Genomic DNA, 19,988 nt, shown 5'->3' with positions numbered 1-19,988 from the left:
CCATTGAATTAAAATAGACTCTTAAATCCACAAAGATCTAATTGTTAAATTGGATTAGCCCAGTAGTAGGGCAGTTATAACAGGTTCCTCTTTTTTCCTATACTTTCAGCAACATGGATCACCAGATGACAGTGACAAAACAGGATTTGTTTACAGTGTACAAAGTGAAATGGGTTCTTTATGCTTGCTGGAAATCTAAACCAAAACCTGACTTTTGCAGGAAGCAGAATGCAGATCTTTGTCCAAAGTTTTTTCCCCTGCTTGTCCACCTGTCAGTAGTATGAGTTTCCAATCCTTGAAATAAGTTGTTACAGAAGGCTGAGCAGGAATAAATGGAATTAAAAGACTATATCTTGTTCCAATAAATAAAGTTACCAAATAACACAAAAGCACTGCTTATTATGCGTGGAAATCAGTTTTATTTCTTTCCTCTGAGATTAAACCAGTTACTTCCACTATCAAAGTCAGTGCTGAATTTTAATATTATCTGTTGTGCTGAGAAATTGGCCACATTAATTGCTTACTCTTCTGCTTTTAAAAAGCTTGGTATAACTCAATTGCACATTTTTCTATCAACAATACAAAAATATCATCTTAGATAGTTGACTTCACATAAACTGTGTTAACCTGAGATTTTAACTGATCTTCACATTCTAACTCAAAATGAGAATATCTTTGATCCGTTTTTAACATCACGTAAGACACAAATTTTAATTCAGCTATGTATCTCTACTTAAAGGCCTTTCTGATCATGAATTGCTGAACCGACTTCCTCATCCGACGCTGTACGTGAAGAGAGGCCTTTAAGACCTCCTAATTCATGGAATTCCATCTATGTTTCATGTCTTGCAATAACTAATCACTATTATACATATCCCTAGCTATTATACATATTTAAATTGCTCAAAAAATCTTTAGAGAACAAACTAATCAAACAAGAATTTCAAATTGTACAAATGATTTATTTAAAAAAACACATTAAATATACAATATTTATATATATATATATATATATATATATATATATATATATATATATATATATATATATATATATATATGTATATAAATCAAAATTACTGCCACTTAATACAGTTTCTTATTCAAAATTTTAGATTATCTTCATATTTACAACATAGTGTATATATAGAAAATTGGCAGATAACAGTCACTTGTCATGTGCTTGTTCAATAAATTATGATTCCTCTTCTTCCAAAAAAGACACATGGTTTATACTTCGGATTTTTCAGAAACCACCCTGGAATCCAACTTCACTTGTATCAATATCATTTTCCTTTCAGAAGAGAAAAAAATATTAAAGTACATTATACATCATCATGGACTCTCCATTCCTAGCTTTTAAAATTCAAAGGTATCATTAGAAAATATTTTTATTATCCGAAATTGACTTTAGTAAACAAGAATATTTAGAGGCACTTCATCAGCAACTCAGTTCATCCTATCAACTACCTAACTTTTTTTTCCTGTACTGTACTGCCTCAAATTCTGGATATTCCCATGTCATATAAATCAACGTACATAGAATATTCTGAGTAACCAGAATTGTTGGTTACTATGACCATGAGATGCTTTAAAGTCATAACTGTAAGCCAGGTGCCAACATTGCGATCATGTGACCACAGGGACATGACAGCCATAAGTACAAGGATTAGTGATAACTACTACATATTTAGCACAATCACGTTTGAATGGTTGCTGAAGAGTAGTCGTTAAATGAGGACCACCTGTAAAACCATTATATATGGCTAGAAGGAAAATGTTTAATAATTACTTGATTTAGCTTCTTGAACTCCACCACTTGAAAGAAAATATGCTCCAGTATATGCTTGGCATCTTGCTGTTCCTTTGGCAGTTTATTTGTTACCCCTAGGATATCGCCACATTTTCTGACATAGAATTCCAGATCATCTTCAGTACCTAATAAAATACAAAGAAGTATTACTATAAATAAATGCAAATTTTATATGGAGCCATGGTATCTATTTCTGTAAATAATTTATAATGCCTCATCTTCTAAAGAGTATAAAGAAAGTCATTTGAAACATCTGTTTTTATAATTGATAAAAACATTGGCATAATTGTATGTGGAAGAGATAGTTAACAGCAACTGGTTCATGTACAACATTAAGTGTTATCTGTCATTTTATTCAATGTTCACACATTTGTTGCTTTGAGCAAAAGGCCTACTTATAAGCAATAATAGAAATAATTGGCAAGCTGAAATTGCTATTGAACTTTGGCAGAAAGGCATTCTGAAATAAGTTTTATAAAATTCAATAAAGCTTAAATAATTATATATTTCATCTATTTTCAGCCACTCTCTTATAAATTATAGACTCTGCTATAATGACAAATTATTACATATTTTGTAACTATTATCTTACTGACAGCAACATCAACAATCTTTTATATTTTGCATACAAAACTATTTTTTGAAACATTGCTTATGTTTGCTGAACAAATTAATTTGTACAATTGAAAAATAAACCAGAGGATCTAATGGAATGCCATAATGAAATATATTTTCTTCAGTTGTATTCATTACATGCAAGTAATAATAGGCAATTCCACATATAATAGACGATCTCTGTTTCTAACACGCACTAGATAATGTTATTTATTTTGTTTATAACACTAATCATATATTTCTATAACTTTATATGAGTTTTCTCTGAATATCAATAATCTATCTTTATTATACAGATTTTTCTATTATCACAGAAATATTGTCCCACTATTCTATAGTCATTTAGGCATTTAGTGTCTCATAAATCCAGTTTATTTTCATATTTTAAAAGCAATTCATAACCAAATATAATTTACTATCAAAACCAGATTTAGTTTATCAAAATAATTCCATTTTAAAAAATCATGGGAATTATAGTGCAGATACAGTTACATTTAAAAATGAATTAAAATGTATGCATTAAAGATTTAATAGAAGTCTTGATAGATGTTAAGAAATTATGTGAATTAGAAATCACTTTGCTAGAGATTTAAAACTAAGGACTAAATTTAAAAAAGGGTACTTTAAACCAAAGGCCAAATTGAATACAATAACAGATGTACAACCTGCCAATATTTCACATTTATCTTGAATAGGTAGTCTAGCTACAATACTTCTGAACATCTTAAAAACCCAAAGTGGTCTAACAACCCAACTGATCTCTCTAAAACAGGGCTGTCATTCTCCTAGCCCGTGCTGGCCATGCCCATGCCCATTTTTGAAAAGGGGGGGGAAGTCCTGATACGTCACGTGATGCTGCTGTGATGACATGAGTTTGACACTCCTCCTCCAAAACTAAACAACAGAATTTCTATGTCTAAGTTTGTGGGAAAGTCTCCTCTCCTGATCAAGAATTTATGGCTTTGTTCCTCATGCTTTCTTCCACAATTGCAAAATTTTCAAAATGGACTTTTTGTATCAAATATACCAATCCTAAAATATAGAATCCCTAAAATAAACAGTTAAAATAACCGGTCAAAATTACTTCTACCACAAACCCATACATGGAGAAATCGTTATTTGGATATATTTGTGTAACACCTCCCACACTCTATATTCACTATTTATAAATTAACACTTCTAGAGAAAACAACAGAAAATTATAGATGCAAATTTGCCGAACCTTAGTTTGAAATCATGGCTCATTGTGGAGAATTCAAGTTGTTGAAGTACTCAACCATTCTGCAAATTAACTTAGCAAACTCACCACAAATGTTTGAACTACTCACACTTGTTTGTTATTTGGGCGAGACGAGCTTTCTCAGAAGAAAAAGTTTCATCCAAATCAAACAAATCCAGGCTGGGAGGAGGCAACTCTCTGAAAGCTGGTGGAAAAACCTAATAAGCAAAAAGATGAAACAAAAATGTCTGATTTGTCCTTATTTATTTTTTTAAAAAAGGAATATTGGTGTAGGATACTAATCAAAGCATTTTAATATCCACAAGAAAGTAATTAATAAGTAATTATTTAGTAATTATTTATAATCTACTCAAAATCTCAATTTCTGTTAGCCTTTATCTGAAATTTTAGCCTTTCCCTCAAACACTTGATTCACCTTTACTATGGGTATTCCAGTGTCTTATAATGTGCCTCCTATCCATCTTTTGTAATACTCACCTCTTAATTTAACTGATGTATTCTGGCTATTTTTTTGCTAATGGATCAAATCTTATATCCAGAATGAAAATACTTATTTTCTTTATACAATTATTTTATTGTAGCAACAACAAATGACACTGTTACTCACTGCTGGCTGGAGTGCAGGTAAAGGTGTTTCAAACTGTGGCTGAATTAGCTGAAGTGGTTCATATTTCACATTCAGCTGTTCATAAGACCTGTAAAATACAGCTAGATTACATAATCTGATAATAAATGTAAAACATCAAATTGCTAATTCAGAATATAATATTATTAAGTATACTCCTAAACACAATTGTTAGGAAGTAAGTTCTACAAAACTGCATGGGGCAACTTTAAAAGAACTCTGATTAGGACTATATTCCACTTAACCTTGTGGACTTCACATAATGTTAATATTTTTACCCATACAATTGAAAGCATTCTATTTTTGCATCAAAATCTAAAATTCGAAAAATTCCGATGCAAAAATAGAAAGTTATATAGAACTTGAGCAATGAAGTGCTATTGGTCAATATGGAAAAGGATGTTATATATTAAGGCCATAGTCCAGAAATGATAACTCTTAGAATAAAACTGGTATCAAGAAACAGGCTAATGAGAAGTTTTGGTTTAAAAAAAAGGTACAACTAATTCTTAGGCAGATGTATAAACAAAGGAGATTGCTGTGTTTCTTGTTGCACTGAAAAAACATAGATATAAGCACAACAAGTAGCACAGCAAGAACAACCACCATAAATCCAGTACTCTTCTCACAATTCCACTGGGAAACACAATTTTCTGCACAGAAGAGGAAAAAAAACTTTCCTGGCCACAGCCCATTACTATTTGCTCTTCTTTCTGGATCTGGGTTGATGTAGCTCAACTCTTATAACTTTAAAACATTCTGGTGCATACATAGAAGTCCATTAATGGCTTATTTATTTGCTTTCTTAAGTGTTTTTTATATATCATTGCCACCTACCCAAAATAGATCATAATTATATATATACATTGTAGATTTATAGATTTATATGCCAATGCATGCAATATTTAAATCCAATTTGTTATTATATTTTTTAAAAATAAGCTATTGTAAGAATAACAAAAACACTCAGATGCTGACTTAATAATTTTTGGAAGTGCTGTAGTATCTAGTTGGTAAATAGACATATCAAACAGTGTTGTAAAGTCTCGTGGATTCTCATCTCCCTCTTGCAGACAAACTCGTAAACGTTCTGACAAAGTGGCTATATCAGGAAGCATTGTATAATCAGAAATCTGGAAAAAATAAAGCAAAGTAGCAGCTGGTATTTTTTAAAAATTGGGTGTTAATATATTTACATATCTAATATACAATTAAGATATATAAATATAAAATAAGTCTATTTTAATTTCTAGTCAAGATGCTAAATTTAGCAGTATGCAGGTAATCTTAGACTTACAGGGACAATTGGGACCAGAATTTCTGTTGTTAAGCAAGACAGTTGTTAAGTAAAGGACACCCAAGTCTACAATATTTTTTCCCATGGATAGCAATAGCAGTAGACTTATATACCGCTTCATAGGGCTTTCAGCCCTCTCTAAGCGGTTTACAGAGAGTCAGCATATTGCCCCCAACAATCTGGGTCCTCATTTTACCCACCTCGGAAGGATGGAAGGCTGAGTCAACCCTGAGCCGGTGAGATATGAACCACTGAACTGCTGATCTAGCAGTAGCCTGCAGTGCTGCATTTAACCACTGCGCCACCTTGGCTCTTGGATCTTAATCACCTGCAGTTCTTTACTGAATCACAGGGTCATGAAGTAAATCCAAATTCTCCACTTATTATGGTTGTTGGAAGGTAGCTGGGAAGGTTATAAATGACAAATTGCATAGCTCTGGGACAACGCAACCTTTGTAACTACATGTTGGTTGACAAGCGCCCAAATTTTGATCACATGACTGTGGGGATGCTGCAACAGTCCTAAGTGGAAAGACTGGTTATAAGTGACTTTTTTCAGTGCTGGGTACCTTCAAATGGTTGCTAAACAAATGATTGTAATTTGAGGACTACCTGAATTCAAAACCAATCTGTTCCATCTTTGGACTATAAGAAAATATATCTCATAATTCAAAACTTTTGAACAACAAACTGCTTTAAATAACAAAATACTTTGGTCAGAATATACTCATGTTAACACTGATTGTAAAATTATTTTATTTTTTGTTGTGAAATCCAACTTGGAACAGTGGTAGTGAAAGGGGAGCGTTGAACACTGAAATAAAGCACAATCATATATTTTGCTTAAATAAAACTTTTAATTTAAATTGTGACAAGTTATTAATCAGGCCAAATACTTTTATGAATCTGACAATATATTTTCAATGTAATCTAAATTAGTTCAAAGATCATAACAAAATATTGAAACTTTGGTCATTGTAATTATAACATTTCAATAAGGAGTGCCATGAATCTCCCAGTTGTAAAAGTTTTAAAATTATCAAACATGTCCTGTGTAGTGGTCCTATTTTAAGTATAAAAAAAATAGGAAAGGACATATATGTGATTAAACATTTCATTTTGAGGCATATTTTTGCCCTTTGTGGTATGGCTAAAGGTGAGTCAGAAAAAAAAAAAGATCATTATGTCATAGAATAATGACAAAATACAAGATAATACTTCCATTTAGAAACTTACATGGAATAACCCCCACAAGATTCTTGGCACATTTTAATTTAAACATGTTTAGATGAATTCTTATTGAGAGAAAATGTATTTTTTGCACAAGTAGTTCATGCTCTAGTAGTCTTCTGACAATTTGCCCTGATTGTATAATCTCATCAGATTTGCTTTGTAATTGTTTAAATTTGTAGATATATCAGGACCCCAAAGTTACTTACAAAGCCTTTTGTTAAAACATTAAGGGAGGCTGATATCAATAACACATAATGTATGAAAATTGATGCAACGATATTTTAAAGATTTAGAATTATACCAGAAAAGAAATGACCTCTATGAACAATATGTTGCCAACTTTTGCTGAGGACAAATGTCTGAAATCAACTATTTTAAAACAAAAGTTATGGTTTTTGTAATTAAATAATCATCCAATAGAACTTGTTAAGTCATTCAAGTACTGAAGCAACACTAAGCCCCATGCCAATTATGTTATCCTTAATGCACATGCTTCTGCCAACCTAGCAGTTCGAAAGTATGTAAAAATGGAAGTAGAAAAATAAGAACTACCTTTGGTGGGAAGGTAACAGTGTTCTGTGCGCCTTTGGCATTTAGTCATGTTGGCCACAGGACCTTCGGACAGCATTGGCTCTTCGGCTTAGAAACAGAGATGAGCACCACCCCCTAGAGTCGGGAATGACTAGCACATATGTGCAAGGGGAACCTTTATCTTTACCTTGAAATCCACAAAATCAGCCTTAAATCTGCTCCCCCCCCCCCAGGAATTCTTCAAAGGAATTTTTTTTCTTCAAAGAAATTCAATTTGCAACTGTTGTGCTCAAAGTTTTTTCTGGACAAGGTCCATGCTGAATTTCTCTTTGGAGCTCAGATGGGTCAATTGAGGTCATTCTTCTCAAAAAGGGTACAATACAAGGAAGGATTCACTGGAGAAGAGCCTAATGCTTGGAAAGATTGAAGGCAAAAGAAGAATGGGACGACAGAGAATGAGGTGGCTGGATGGAGTCTTAAATGGATTCCAGAGGATGGTAGAGGATAGGAAAGCCTGTCCATGGGGTCGTGATGGGTCAGACACAACTTTGTAACTAACAACAACAACAAACCAATTTCAAAGGACCACCTTCCCAACTAATCTAATCTAATACAGTAAAATCAGTTCAATGGCATATTACTGAAGCATTGGCTTGGACATTTTCTGACCGGCTTCAGTTATTCTTCTTTCCTACTGGTCTAGCTTCTCTAAAACAGGTTGAGAACTTTAATTCTTTTTGGAACCAGGTATTTTATGAGAAACTAAAATTCTTTGATTTCCCAAGGGCTCTGAATAAGTACTATCCACTCTTAAATAGACTCCTCTGGATTTAACATACAAATTGACCTATCAATCTTGTCTATGTTTCCAAGTAAATCTACTCATCTATTCTCCCCAGTAAAATACTTCAACCAAGTAACAAACCTACATTCAGGAGAGGTTTTCTTTGATCAAAGTTAATGTGCTCCCACCAATGTTACTGAGGGGCGATATTGACATGTTCAGCTTGAGGGTAAATTGTACTTCTGCAGTGGAGGAACATTTCACATGCTGAATCATGTTGTTTTGTATTACTTCTACTAGGATAAAGCTCGGCAGGAGTTGTTATTTCCATTCAATCCTCCAGCTGTTATTATCAGTTCTGTCTCACAGAATGTTGCTAAGTGATGTTCTACGGTCTGCACAATATGCCTCAATATACCTTTAAGTAGTTCTTACAGCCTTACAGCCTCCTTTTTGATTCTGCTGATAATTTATTTTAAATAATTTTGGTTAGAGGTAAATGTAGGCATTTGTCCAGCTGATCACCTATACCTATTATGTTTTTTTTTTAATTAGCCTTTGATATCTTCCTTTAATTTACCGGTAGGAATTATATTTTTACCTGAAATTTATTCGTTACATCTATAGCCTTAATTTCTTTAAGGCTTAGAATTACACTAAAAAGAAAAATCACATGTAAGTATGACATATTGCACTAATTTTTTAAACTAATTTTAAATTCCAAATATTTATCTGAAAACAATTATATCTTGCTTCTTCAAATTTATTTCTGTTTGTGACAAAAGTGGTCTCTCATTTCCATTACATGATACCTCATAAATTTGTTTAATTTTTATAATATTTTATAACAACTCATGGTTTGTGCAATAAAGGTTCTGTACATCAATATATAGACATATAGTATATACTTACTTCTGGATCTTCTGCATCTATCTGATTTAAGTGAATGTCATTTGTTGTAAGCCACTGGAAAAGTACTTCCTAAGAAACCATAGAAATTTGTTACATTTGTAAAGCATTTAAACAACCTGGCCCCACAATTCAATTCCTTCATTTTCTTTATCTCTGTGAAAGTTTGATTACCTTTAATGGGCTTTAAAACTTTTTATTGTATTAGTGAATTAGTGTTTGGTCCAGCAATCCAGTATTATGTGTTTAAAAATTCTTGAATTGCCTGAAAAATATTGTATCAGCATTAAATGTATTCTCCCCAATGGCTGGCTTAGCATCAGTGTATAAAAAAACCAACAACCCAAGAATATAATATATTTGATTGTAGTAGTATATAAGTCTCATAAATCCATGCTTGCATGCATGAACACATAATAACTAAAGATCTGAAGGAAGGGATAAAGCAGCAAACCTTTCTACCTGCATTGGTTGAAATATGATGTGTTACACTGAGCTTCAGGGAAAAAAATTACCAATCTTTCATTTGAAAAGACATAAGATTAAACAATGACTCACCATGATTTTGGTATTTTCTTCTTTTTCCAAATATTGATCACTGAACATATGACATGATCCCAATACTGCTAATTTGCCACCTTGAGTCTATCAAATAATAAACGTAAAACAGTACATATATGAAGTATCATCATCTAAGGGAAAATCTAAAACGTGCTATTTAGATTAAGTTGATTCCATTTTAACAGTGAAGTATATTTTTTATAATATGTAGGGGATAAAATGAAGACAACCACTAATCAACATAGAGATCTGAACAATTGCTCTGGTTATTGTGATATTATTTTAAATTAACATCATTTTGTTGGCAAACAAAGATTAATCAAGATTTAAGGCACCACTTTTAAGTTTATTTTTCTTGAGCCAGTAAAAAAATCAACAGTATACACAAAGGTTCCATATTTTCTTGTTCATTTTAACTGATTTGAGAAATAGACAACAGATAAAGCCCTATAATAGGAACATTTGGTTTAAACAAAATCCACCAACACTCACTTCATTTAAACACACACAAATGTATAACACTGCACATCTCTCTCTCTCTCACACACACACACACACACACACACACACACACACAACCTGGTCAACTGCAAATATATGACATTGAGACCTTGAGACCTAGGTCTAGATTTTAATAATAATTATAATCACTATACTGTATTTTTGTCAGGCAAAAGTAATCAGAACCATTTCTGAACAGTCTCAAATAAAAATGTTATTGCATCTATGGAGGTTCGCAGTCATCCAGATTGTTTCAAAGGTGCTTTTTAAAGAAGCAACTGGCCTTTTTTCTTTTTCTTTGAAGACCTTTCACTTCTCATCCAAGAAGCTTCTTTGGCTCTGATTGGATGGTGGAGAATGGAAGGATTTATATTCCTTGCAGACAGTTCATCATTAGCATTCATTTAGAGAGTCATTAAGGCCCCTTGAAGGTTTATCTGTGTCCTTAGGGTCACCAGAGTAATGCAAATGAGTATAGACCCTTCTTGGAACTGCTGAGAGGACTGTGTTGTAGACTGGTGAAAGATGTCATATCACTCCTCCTCTGTTGAGAGTGTGCTGTTCAATTTTGAAATTAATGGCCCCTTTCACTCCTCTTTCAAACCAGCAGTTCTCTCTGTCCAAAATGTGGACTTGCTGTCTTCAAAAAAGTGGCCTTTGTCTTTTAAATACAGATAGACTGCTAAATCTAGTCCTGATTGGTTTGTTCTGCTATGTTGGGCCATGCGTTTATGAAGTGATTCTTTTGTTATTGCTAGTCCTCTATGTTAGAAGAATCTCACATGACTGACTGCATTCCCTAGATAATGATAAGATAAGGCTTCATGGATTGTGGGGTTGATTAGACCTATGCTGCTTTCTATAGTGCAAAGACTCTAAACTTGGCTCTTTCTTAACACCTCCTTCCAGTCTAGCAGGAATTTCCTCCACAACTTTAAAGTGTTTTAATGATAGCACTATCTATTTCTAACAATTGCTAAACCAGGTGGGGGCAAGGGAATAGAGTAGTTGTTAATATCATTCTGTTTGAAACCATGTCACAGCATTTTCAAATGGCAAAATACAGAGGAAATATGTTATCATAAAGAACTAAAGTTGGACAGAAGTTGTAACTCAGTAACGTACCTTGTAAGGATAAAAAGCCAAAATAGGTCTATTAAGAGGAAAACAGACAGAGCCTGTAGACAGAACAGCCACTGCAGGTTTCATCACATTTAATGTAGCACCAAATGGATATACAAAAGTGAGAGCCCTAGAAAAAAGATGCAAAGAATGTCATGGCCAATTTTAAAACACTGCAGTATTGTGCATTTCCAGATACAATATACTGTAACAATACTTCCCTAAAGAAATGGTCTCACTTTTTAAAAAATGGCATGCACAATGTAGCATACAGGATACTTACTGTGAATCATTTCCACCAGTATCTTCATCTATTATCCCAGTCACGGTTTTTCCTGCAGCTCTGCTGATTTCCCTTGTTGAGAGAAATACAAAATCAACTGCGATTAAATCAACAGTGATTTAAATAAAATTTGCCTGAAATTATTTATTATCCATTTATTAAATAGGTAAATGACTTACCGATTTAAAACTCCATTAGACACCAACGCTTCTTTAGGATGGAAATATTTATAATACACATTTCTCACCACAGAATCTTAAAAGAAAGACAAACAAATAGTTACTGAAGTACATTGCTTCAAGATAGAGATTCTATTTCATGGGCATAATTAATTCCATTTCAAATCATGAATCTATGGTCAGTGGTGGATGTACAATCCTAGCAAAATATAAATGCACAGTTAAACTAAATGAGAGCAGTTCAGTGGCACAGGGACACTCTTTAGTAGGTCCACTGTGATAGCTGTCTTTTATTGCCTCCAGGCTCTGGGCACTGCTATTATTCCAAGCACACTGCAGCTTGGCATGCTATTCACTATAAACCAAGGGCCTTCTGTTAGAATTCTGCTAGAGCATATTATGTATATATGGCAAATGGAATAGACTGCTGATATTTTAATATGTAGGAAAGTTACAGACCAAATGGAATAGCTGTAGCAACAAAGGCAGTATAGCAACATATGTTTAACTAAAAGTCATACTGTCCAATTATTAGGAGTGCAACTATAACAAATATGACATATTCAGATGCAAACTTAATATTATTTATTTAATACATTTATTTACTGCTTCCTATATCTGTTTCATCCATTCATTCCTAAAACTTATCTAACTGCCTGAAGTCAGATTCTTCACAGCTTATAGAAATCATTAAAAAATAACCAAAACATTAAATTGTAGTTAATATACAAAACTAAATATGTACAATTAAGAAGAGTCATCACAGTATATCATACAGTTGTCTCTCTAAGTGGTTTACCACAACATAAAAGAAAACAGACAATAAATTGAAATAATATAAAATCAATGCAATGAAAAAGTCACATAAAGATAGCTATATGTTGTTATACAGGATTATTTCCAAAATCAACAGATATTAGGAATAAAAACCCTTGTCAAAACTACAACTAAATTTACCTTTCTTTTTCAGACAATTATTATTAGCCTATATGTGAAAATATAAAAGATGTCAAAATAGATATTGAGTTATAATTTGTTTTCTATTTTGAACTAGGAGTTTGGATACATTTTGAAAACTGTAGAAGTAGCAATTTTTCATGTAATTTATTACCATTATTGACCATGATCCCGAACTCTTCTAATAAGAAGTTGATGTTAGTATCGTAACGAGATTCACCACCTTCTCCCAGCATCACCAACATATTCCCACCACTTTCTAGATATTTCTTCAGAACTTCAAACTGAGAAGGAAAAAAAAAGCAGAAAAAACTTATTGATACAATAAATACAAAAAGTATGGTTTCATACTTTTTTCTTAGTCAACAAGAATATTAAGACAGTCTTGAATATTAAGACAGTCATACTACATGACTTGTAATATTTATACCTTTTAATATTTCCAAATTTTCATTTCCCATTTAAAATCTGTATCTATTTTTAATAAGAAAATGATCAGATTAATCATATAATTTTATGATAGAAATTTACAAGCTAATAAACAATCTGTTCCTTGGTACATAGTAAAATGTGCACAGAGAACCTTTCCTTTTCTTCACCAAAATATAAATCTTATGATAAATATTTAAGTTCTTCTCAATATTTAAGATATAATTAACCTCTGGACAATAAACAGATAATGTATTCAATGCTAGCACATACTTCAGCAGCTGTAAACTTTTCTCTGGGTCCTGCAGTAATCCACAGTTTTACTCCTGAAAGTTTCTCTGAAGTGATTTCATCTTTTAAGCTAGGAACAAGTAAACAAGAAATCTCATTCCACCATTTAAAAAAGCAAAAAAGAAATGCAATATGTTTTAAGGAAAACTTTATGGCATGTATATTAATTTAACAGATATAGATCAGAACAAATTACAGATTTCAAAAAAGACATAAAATACAATGAATTCCACCTACCTCTGTATCTTCCAGTTACTACGAAGTTTTTTTTGTAAAATCCTATAACCACTGTTCATAGTAAAAATTTCTTTTTTGGAAGCATTGAAGATAATAATATTCCGAAGATCTCCCTCCATAATTATCTTAAAGATTTAAAAAAAGTACAATTACATAAACAAAGGAACAGCAAATCAATGTTATAAATATCAGTTAATATACATTGTCTCTAGCTTAGTATGCAGTATAGTACCGTGTTTCCCCGAAAATAGGACATGTCCTCATAATACAGCCATGCCACATTTTTCTGGTGGGCAAAAATATAACACCACCACTGCATATAAGCCCCCCCCCCCCCACCTCCAGCCAGGCAGAGTGCCACTCAGCAACCTAGCAGTATCCCGAAGGTGCCAAGCCGCGGGAAGCTGGGGGGACGCAAAGGTGATCTCATTGCTTGGCGCCTTCAGGATACCGCTAGGTTGGTGAGCAGCGCTGTGCCCAGAGGGGGCTTGCTGGGGGCTGCTCTCTTGCGAGCGTGCTCCCAAAGAGCCGGGCACAGCCTCATGGGTGAATGGTTGTGTTGCACTGCTGTGACAGCCATGAAGCGACACGCTCACGAGCAGCCACCCAGCAAACCTCCTTTGCAACTGGGCACAGCGCCATTCACTGACCTAGGGGTATTGCCAAGCCGCATGAGCGCCTGTTCGCCGCTGCCCGGCTCCCGCAGCTTGGTGCCTTCTAAATGCCAGTGAATGGCGCTCTGCATGGCTGGAGAGGGGGGTTGCGCGGGCGGCTGTTCCGCTCTCGCTCACCCACCTCCCAGCCTCACGATGCATGGCCCAGCTCTCATTACCGAGCCAGGGCACCTACGCCACTGCCATCCCAGCCTAGCTTTTTCCACGGCTTCCAACCCGAGTCTTTCGGCAGTGGCCGCTCTGGACGCACGCTCTATGGTTGTATGCTCTGCAGGTTGTACGCTTGGCGATACCCCTAGGTCAGTGAATGGCTCTGTACCTGGCTGCAAATGGGGTTTGCCGGGTGGCTGCTCGTGAGCGTGGTCGCTTCATGGCTGTTGTGTTGCGCTACTGCGACAGTGCAACACAGCCATTTGTCCATGAGGCTGTGCCTGGCTCTTTGGGAGCCCGCTCGCAAGACAGCAGCCACCCAGCAACCCCAAAATAATAAACCCTCCGCCCATAATAAAGCCCAAGCCATATTTTGTAGGTAAAAAGAAAATAAGACCCTGTCGTATTTTTGGGGAAATACAGTATTTTAAAAAAATAAGATTAAATTTCTTATCTTGTTTATAGCAATTCTAAAAACAATATTATTAGGTGCCCAGAGTCACTTTCTTGAGATGAGGAGTCATATAAATTCAACAAACAAATAATAAATGAAATTATGAAAGTGAAAATTCATCTAATAGTCCAGCGGTGGGATTCACTTACCTTCCCTACCAGTTCGCAAATGAGAGCGCACATGCTGCGTCTCCATATGCACACCACCTTATGCGCATGCACAGTGCTCGCTCATTATGTCAGGGTAGTTGGGAGAGCTTCGCCCGAACCAGAGAGAACTGGCTGAATACCACCTCTGTAATAGTAATTACCATTCATAATGTTTTCAATTATACTTTCTCCCTAAAAACACTATATTTACATAATAAACTCTCAAAGTCCTGCTATTAAGGGAACAAGTATGCATATGATGTAAAAATGGCAGGTTGGGAATTAAGATATCCAAAATTCCAATGCTAGGGATTCAATTTGAAATACATCCTCATTGCCCATTGAAATTTTTCCTGTTGGGTGAGGACAGAAAGAGAGGTGTGAAAAATCCAGCCTGAAATTAATTCAAAAATTAGAAGAATATGGCAAAGTGGCAGGACTAAATAGATCAATAAAGACCAAACAAAAATGATTACCAAGAACATAACAAAAAAGCAAGAAGAGGAACTGGAAGTAGCAACCAGAATGCAAATAACTAAGAAAATGAAATACTTGAGATCTGGGTGTCGGCAAAATGTTCCACAATTAAAGACGATAATTATAATAAATTAGTGATACAAATAAAGAAAGATTTAAAAAATTGGAAAAATATTCAGCTATCACTCATGGGACGTATAGCGACAATTAAAATGGATATTTTACCAATAATCTTATTCCTGTTACAAGCCACACCTATTAATCCAGGTAAAAAATTGTCTAAGTTTTGTGTGTGTGTATTTTACGTTTGTTAATTTAAAAAAATCCTATTCCTATATAATTTACAGGAAATGAAGAATTCATAATTCCTCTGTTTAAAGCAAAAAAAGGATCTCCCAAATTCCTTTTAAGCAAATAATGAAAAAAAATCTTTAAATATTATTTTTTTTCAGACATTTTTTCCACCAAGTAATGAACAAATATTAATTTAGTCATAGACAACTGTTATAAAATTATCTTCAAGGACAAATATATACTAGTAGTACATAGAGGGCATATTTACAAAACAATTTCAAAAAATTTAAAGAGATTCTGATAATTATAGCTGCAGGAAAGAAAATAGTATGCTCTTTTATGTAATTCTCAGCATCTTTTCTGGATTACAATTCTTGGTGAAAAACCATGAATTGTATTACTATACGACTCCACAATGTAGCTGCATTTGCAGCTAGAAAAATAGAAGGAATTATATTGATCAATCTATGCCTGTCCTTGAGGAACAGAATTAAAGACTGGTTCAGACATAATTAGGGCTATTCTAAAAGGAAGAAACATTAGGACACAGCATCTTTTTTAGGATAGCCCTAATTAAGTCTGAACCAGCCTTTAATTCAAAGAAGTAAATATTGTTTGACTTTTCTGGAATCTATTGTACAAACTATCTCTTCCTGAGCAGCTTTTCTTTGCAGCACAATCTTCCCTAAAAAAACAACAACAACAACCATATTTTTCAGAGTATAAGACGCACCCAGGGTATAAGACGCACCCAGGTTTTGAAGAGGCAATTTTTTTTTAAAAAGTAGGTAGGTAGATAGAGGGAGAGAAATACAGTAGGTAGGTAGGGAGAGAGAGAGAGAGTTTAGTTAGGTAGTTAGGTAGATAAAGGGATAAAAAGAGAGCGAGAGAGAGGGGGATAGAGAAAGAGAAATAGAGATAGATAGAAATACAGTAGGTAGGTAGCTAGGGAAAGAGAGATTAGGTAGGTTGGTAGATAAAGGGATAGAGAGAGAGAACTAGAGAGAGACAGAAATACAGTAGGTAAATAGAGAGAGTGTAGATAGGTAGGTAGAGGGATAGAGAGAGAGAGAAAAATACAGTATATAAGTAGGGAGAGAGAGTAGGTAAGTTGGTAGGTAGAGGGATAGAGAGAGAAAAATAGAGAGAGATAAATACAGTAGATAGGTAGGGAGAGAGAGAGAGTGAGTAGGTAGGTAGGTATATAGGTAGATAGAGGGAGAAAGAGAGAGATAAATACAGTAGGTAGGTAGGGGCAGAGAGAGAGTAGGTAGGTAGGTAGATGTTTCCAGGTGTATTTATCCATGTGCTGGAGAAGAAAATCGCCGACAACCTGTAGCACCTAAAACTCATCAATCACTCTAACGAAACAGCTTTCCAAAGGGGGGGGAGGTTTTTCACTCTGCAAACCTCCCCAAAACGGGGCTTCTTTTTTCAAATAAAAGGCATGAATAGCCTTGCGGGGGCTTGCAGAGTGCTCCTGGGGGCAAGGGGGGGGAGAGCAAAAAATGGCCCATTTTTCACAAAAATGGGCCGTTTTGTGTCAAAAAAATGCATGCATAGCCTTACGGAAGCTTATAGAGTGCTGCTGGGGGGGGGGGGGGGACGGACAAAAAACAGCCCATTTTTTGCTCATTTCTGCCCTGCCCAGCCCCCGGAAGCTCTGTGAAAGTCTACAAAAGGCTATGAATGGCCATTTTGGTGAAGAGGCAGGGCTTCAGGGGGCAAAAAATGCTGTATTCTGTGTATAAGACGCACCCAGATTTTCAGCCTCTTTTTAGAGGAAAAAGACGCACCCAGATTTTCAGCCTCTTTTTAGAGGAAAAAAGATGTGTCTTATAATACAGGTTAGTCACTGCAACGTAACAAGTTCTCACTGAAATTGACCCAACTTTAATCAGTTACACACCAACCATTTTCTCCTAACCTATTCTAGCACCTTCTTGACATTCAAAAGCCAGTCTTTCTGATGCTAGAAAAAATAATTTCATATTCGTATAGACCAGTGATCCCCAACCCCCGGTCCGCGGAGTACCTGGCACCGGGCCGCACAGCGGCCGGGGGCCATGATCGCTGCAGCGGCCGGCCGATTCCTGGAAAAAAACTAAGAGCGCCTGCGCAGCTACGTAGGGCTAGCGTAGACAGCGCTAGTAGCGTAGCCTTGCGTAGGCGCGGTTTGTGCTACGCTATCTACGCTAGCCACACTGAACTGCGCCTGCGCAAGGCTACGCTACTAGCGCTGGTCATCGACACGCTCAGCGGGCCACGGTAAAATTATCAAAGGCTGACTGGTCCGCGGCGATAAAAAGGTTGGGGACCACTGGTATAGACCAATGACTTTTTTCTGTCTCCGATGCCAAGAAAGTTAAATAGTGTATCCTCCTTTACCCCTTTCTAATTGTCAATTTAACAATTGTTCACAATGTGAACAATTTAACCTGTTCAGAAATCTGGTAATTCTACAGGTAATGCTAAACCACAATGGGTCCCTTTGCTTCTACATTAACATGGGGTAAAATCCTACCCATTATAAGTGTATATTCTGCAACAAACCATCGTTAAAAAATACCATCTTCAACAGTAGTAAAAAACTACTGTTCTATATTAAAAAAATTATGACTATATGTCCACACAAAAAGGGAAATTATCATGTTCTCTGTTGGTATATCCCTATGTTGTGAAGGGGAATAGTAATAAGGATACAAATTTGTTGGTATTAGTAGAAACATTTGTTTTCTAAAACGGGATTAGAGACACACTCAGCATGCCTACCTTCTACAGAAATGAATTGTCCAAGGACTCTTGGATGAGGTTTTTTGTTCATCAACCTGATGTTAGAAACGAGGCTCCTTGCTAAGGAACTGTTGCCACATATTCTCCATCAAGGGACTGATGAAAAAAAAATATTTCCTTTTTTTTTCCAGGCAGGAAGAGGCGGCTCTTTGCATCTGTTGAATTCAGGAATCTCTTGTTTTCCAAAAGTTGCTAAACTACCGTTCCCAGCATCCTTGGCGATGCTGGTCCGATCCCAGCAGCAAACAGTTGGAGGAGCCGATAGTTCCTCAGCCACACTTTAATAAAGAGGTCTTCAAATTTGGCAACTTTACGACTTGTGGACTTCAATTCCCAGAAGGGAGAATTCTGGGAGTTGAAATCCACAAGTCGTAAAGTTGTCAAGTTCGGGGACCCCTGCTTTAATACTTATGCAACGGTTGGGACTAGGAGAAATTAAGGAATAAAAATAGGAGACCCTCCTCTTTCAGGTAGCGCAAGCATTGCAAAAACCATCTTCCAATAACCCCCAAAAAGGGACGTTTGAGTCTCCGGCTCGAGGGGCTTGTACGTATCTCAAGGCCAGCCCGGTTTTCCTCCATGTCAATGGACCACAGATGCAAGGACGGCAAACGAGCGTTTTTATAGTGGAGTCTCCCCCGTATTATTAACTCGTCCTTTCCCTCCCCAGGAAATCCATTTACCTGCGGAGTCGCCACCATGTTTTTCTCGGTTCCTCGATTAGGAAACCTCGGTGGCAGCGGCGGCGGCAACACGCGGTAACTAAGGGCCACTCCACCCTAGCAACGCGATTCTCTTCCTGCGCGTGCGCAGAACGCGCCTTAGCTGTAAACCTCCGGAGGGGTCGGAGGGAGGGACAAAAAGTGAGAGGTTTGATGACATCTGATCCAGGAATGTTAAGAGACTTGCAGACTTGGAACTGCTGCAGAGGGGAGGGCTTCCCCGGCGGAATCCTCCACTCTTGGAAATAGGGGGAGCTTGTGAGATTCTACCATCGCGAGAGGAGGGGAGAAATGTTTTCTCTGTCCCCGCCTTTAGCGCGAACAAGCAGCAATTAAGAATATTAATTACAATTTAGAATTTCTATTAATCCTCCTGGCTTATTTGCTTGCAAATCTATAGCTCTTTACGCTTTCTAAGAAAAATGCTCCATAACAAGAGACGTAAAACACTGTATTGGCCTGATTCTGGCATTCTATCAATCCATATTTATTTATATAAATAAATTATTATTTTACAAGTAATTCCAGGGGAGAACATATTTAATATTCCTTCTTCCTCCTATTTTCCCCACAACAACAACCTCGTGTGTTGGGTTAGGGAGAGAGAGAAAGTAACTGACTCAAAGTCACCCAGCCAGCTTTTATGCCTAAGGCCAGAACTAACATTT

The 19,988-nt window shown here is 35.8% G+C and overlaps 1 protein-coding gene across 2 annotated transcripts; it reads right to left on the bottom strand.

The window, feature by feature from the left end:
- Window positions 1-1,049: 1,049 nt before the first annotated feature.
- On the bottom strand, window positions 1,050-19,407 carry IFT52 (intraflagellar transport 52). 2 transcript variants are annotated; one of them, XM_087720355.1, is made up of 15 exons: window positions 19,282-19,379; window positions 18,578-18,694; window positions 13,608-13,732; window positions 13,353-13,440; window positions 12,805-12,934; window positions 11,694-11,769; window positions 11,515-11,586; window positions 11,235-11,361; window positions 9,606-9,692; window positions 9,051-9,119; window positions 5,272-5,426; window positions 4,276-4,363; window positions 3,757-3,865; window positions 1,793-1,938; window positions 1,050-1,294 (listed from the first exon to the last, which is right to left on the bottom strand). In XM_087720355.1, the coding sequence occupies exons 3-15, from the start codon at window positions 13,724-13,726 to the stop codon at window positions 1,247-1,249; spliced, it is 1,314 nt and encodes a 437-aa protein (XP_087576481.1). In that variant the 5' UTR covers window positions 13,727-13,732; window positions 18,578-18,694; window positions 19,282-19,379; the 3' UTR covers window positions 1,050-1,246. The 2 variants fall into 2 exon arrangements, with proteins under 2 accessions (XP_087576481.1, XP_087576480.1); XM_087720354.1 differs by lacking the exon at window positions 18,578-18,694 and having other exon boundaries at window positions 19,282-19,407.
- Window positions 19,408-19,988: the final 581 nt, after the last annotated feature.

This window comes from Thamnophis sirtalis, unplaced genomic scaffold (assembly GCF_051295495.1).
Source record: "Thamnophis sirtalis isolate CommonGarterSnake01/CBP01778 unplaced genomic scaffold, rThaSir2_p1.2 scaffold_7, whole genome shotgun sequence".
NCBI classification, from domain to species: domain Eukaryota; kingdom Metazoa; phylum Chordata; class Lepidosauria; order Squamata; family Natricidae; genus Thamnophis; species Thamnophis sirtalis.
The sequence above is the reverse complement of the archived record's forward strand: the minus strand, read 5'-3'. Positions and strand labels throughout refer to the sequence as shown.

Excerpts from the sequence above, each read along its gene's own strand:
- IFT52 (XM_087720354.1), bottom strand. Across the intron at positions 13,441-13,607 it reads AGTAACTGGAAGATACAGAG|CTTAAAAGATGAAATCACTT; the intron begins GTAGGTGGAATT and ends ACTTGTTCCTAG. Across the intron at positions 1,295-1,792 it reads AGTTCAAGAAGCTAAATCAA|GAAAATGATATTGATACAAG; the intron begins GTAATTATTAAA and ends CTCTTCTGAAAG.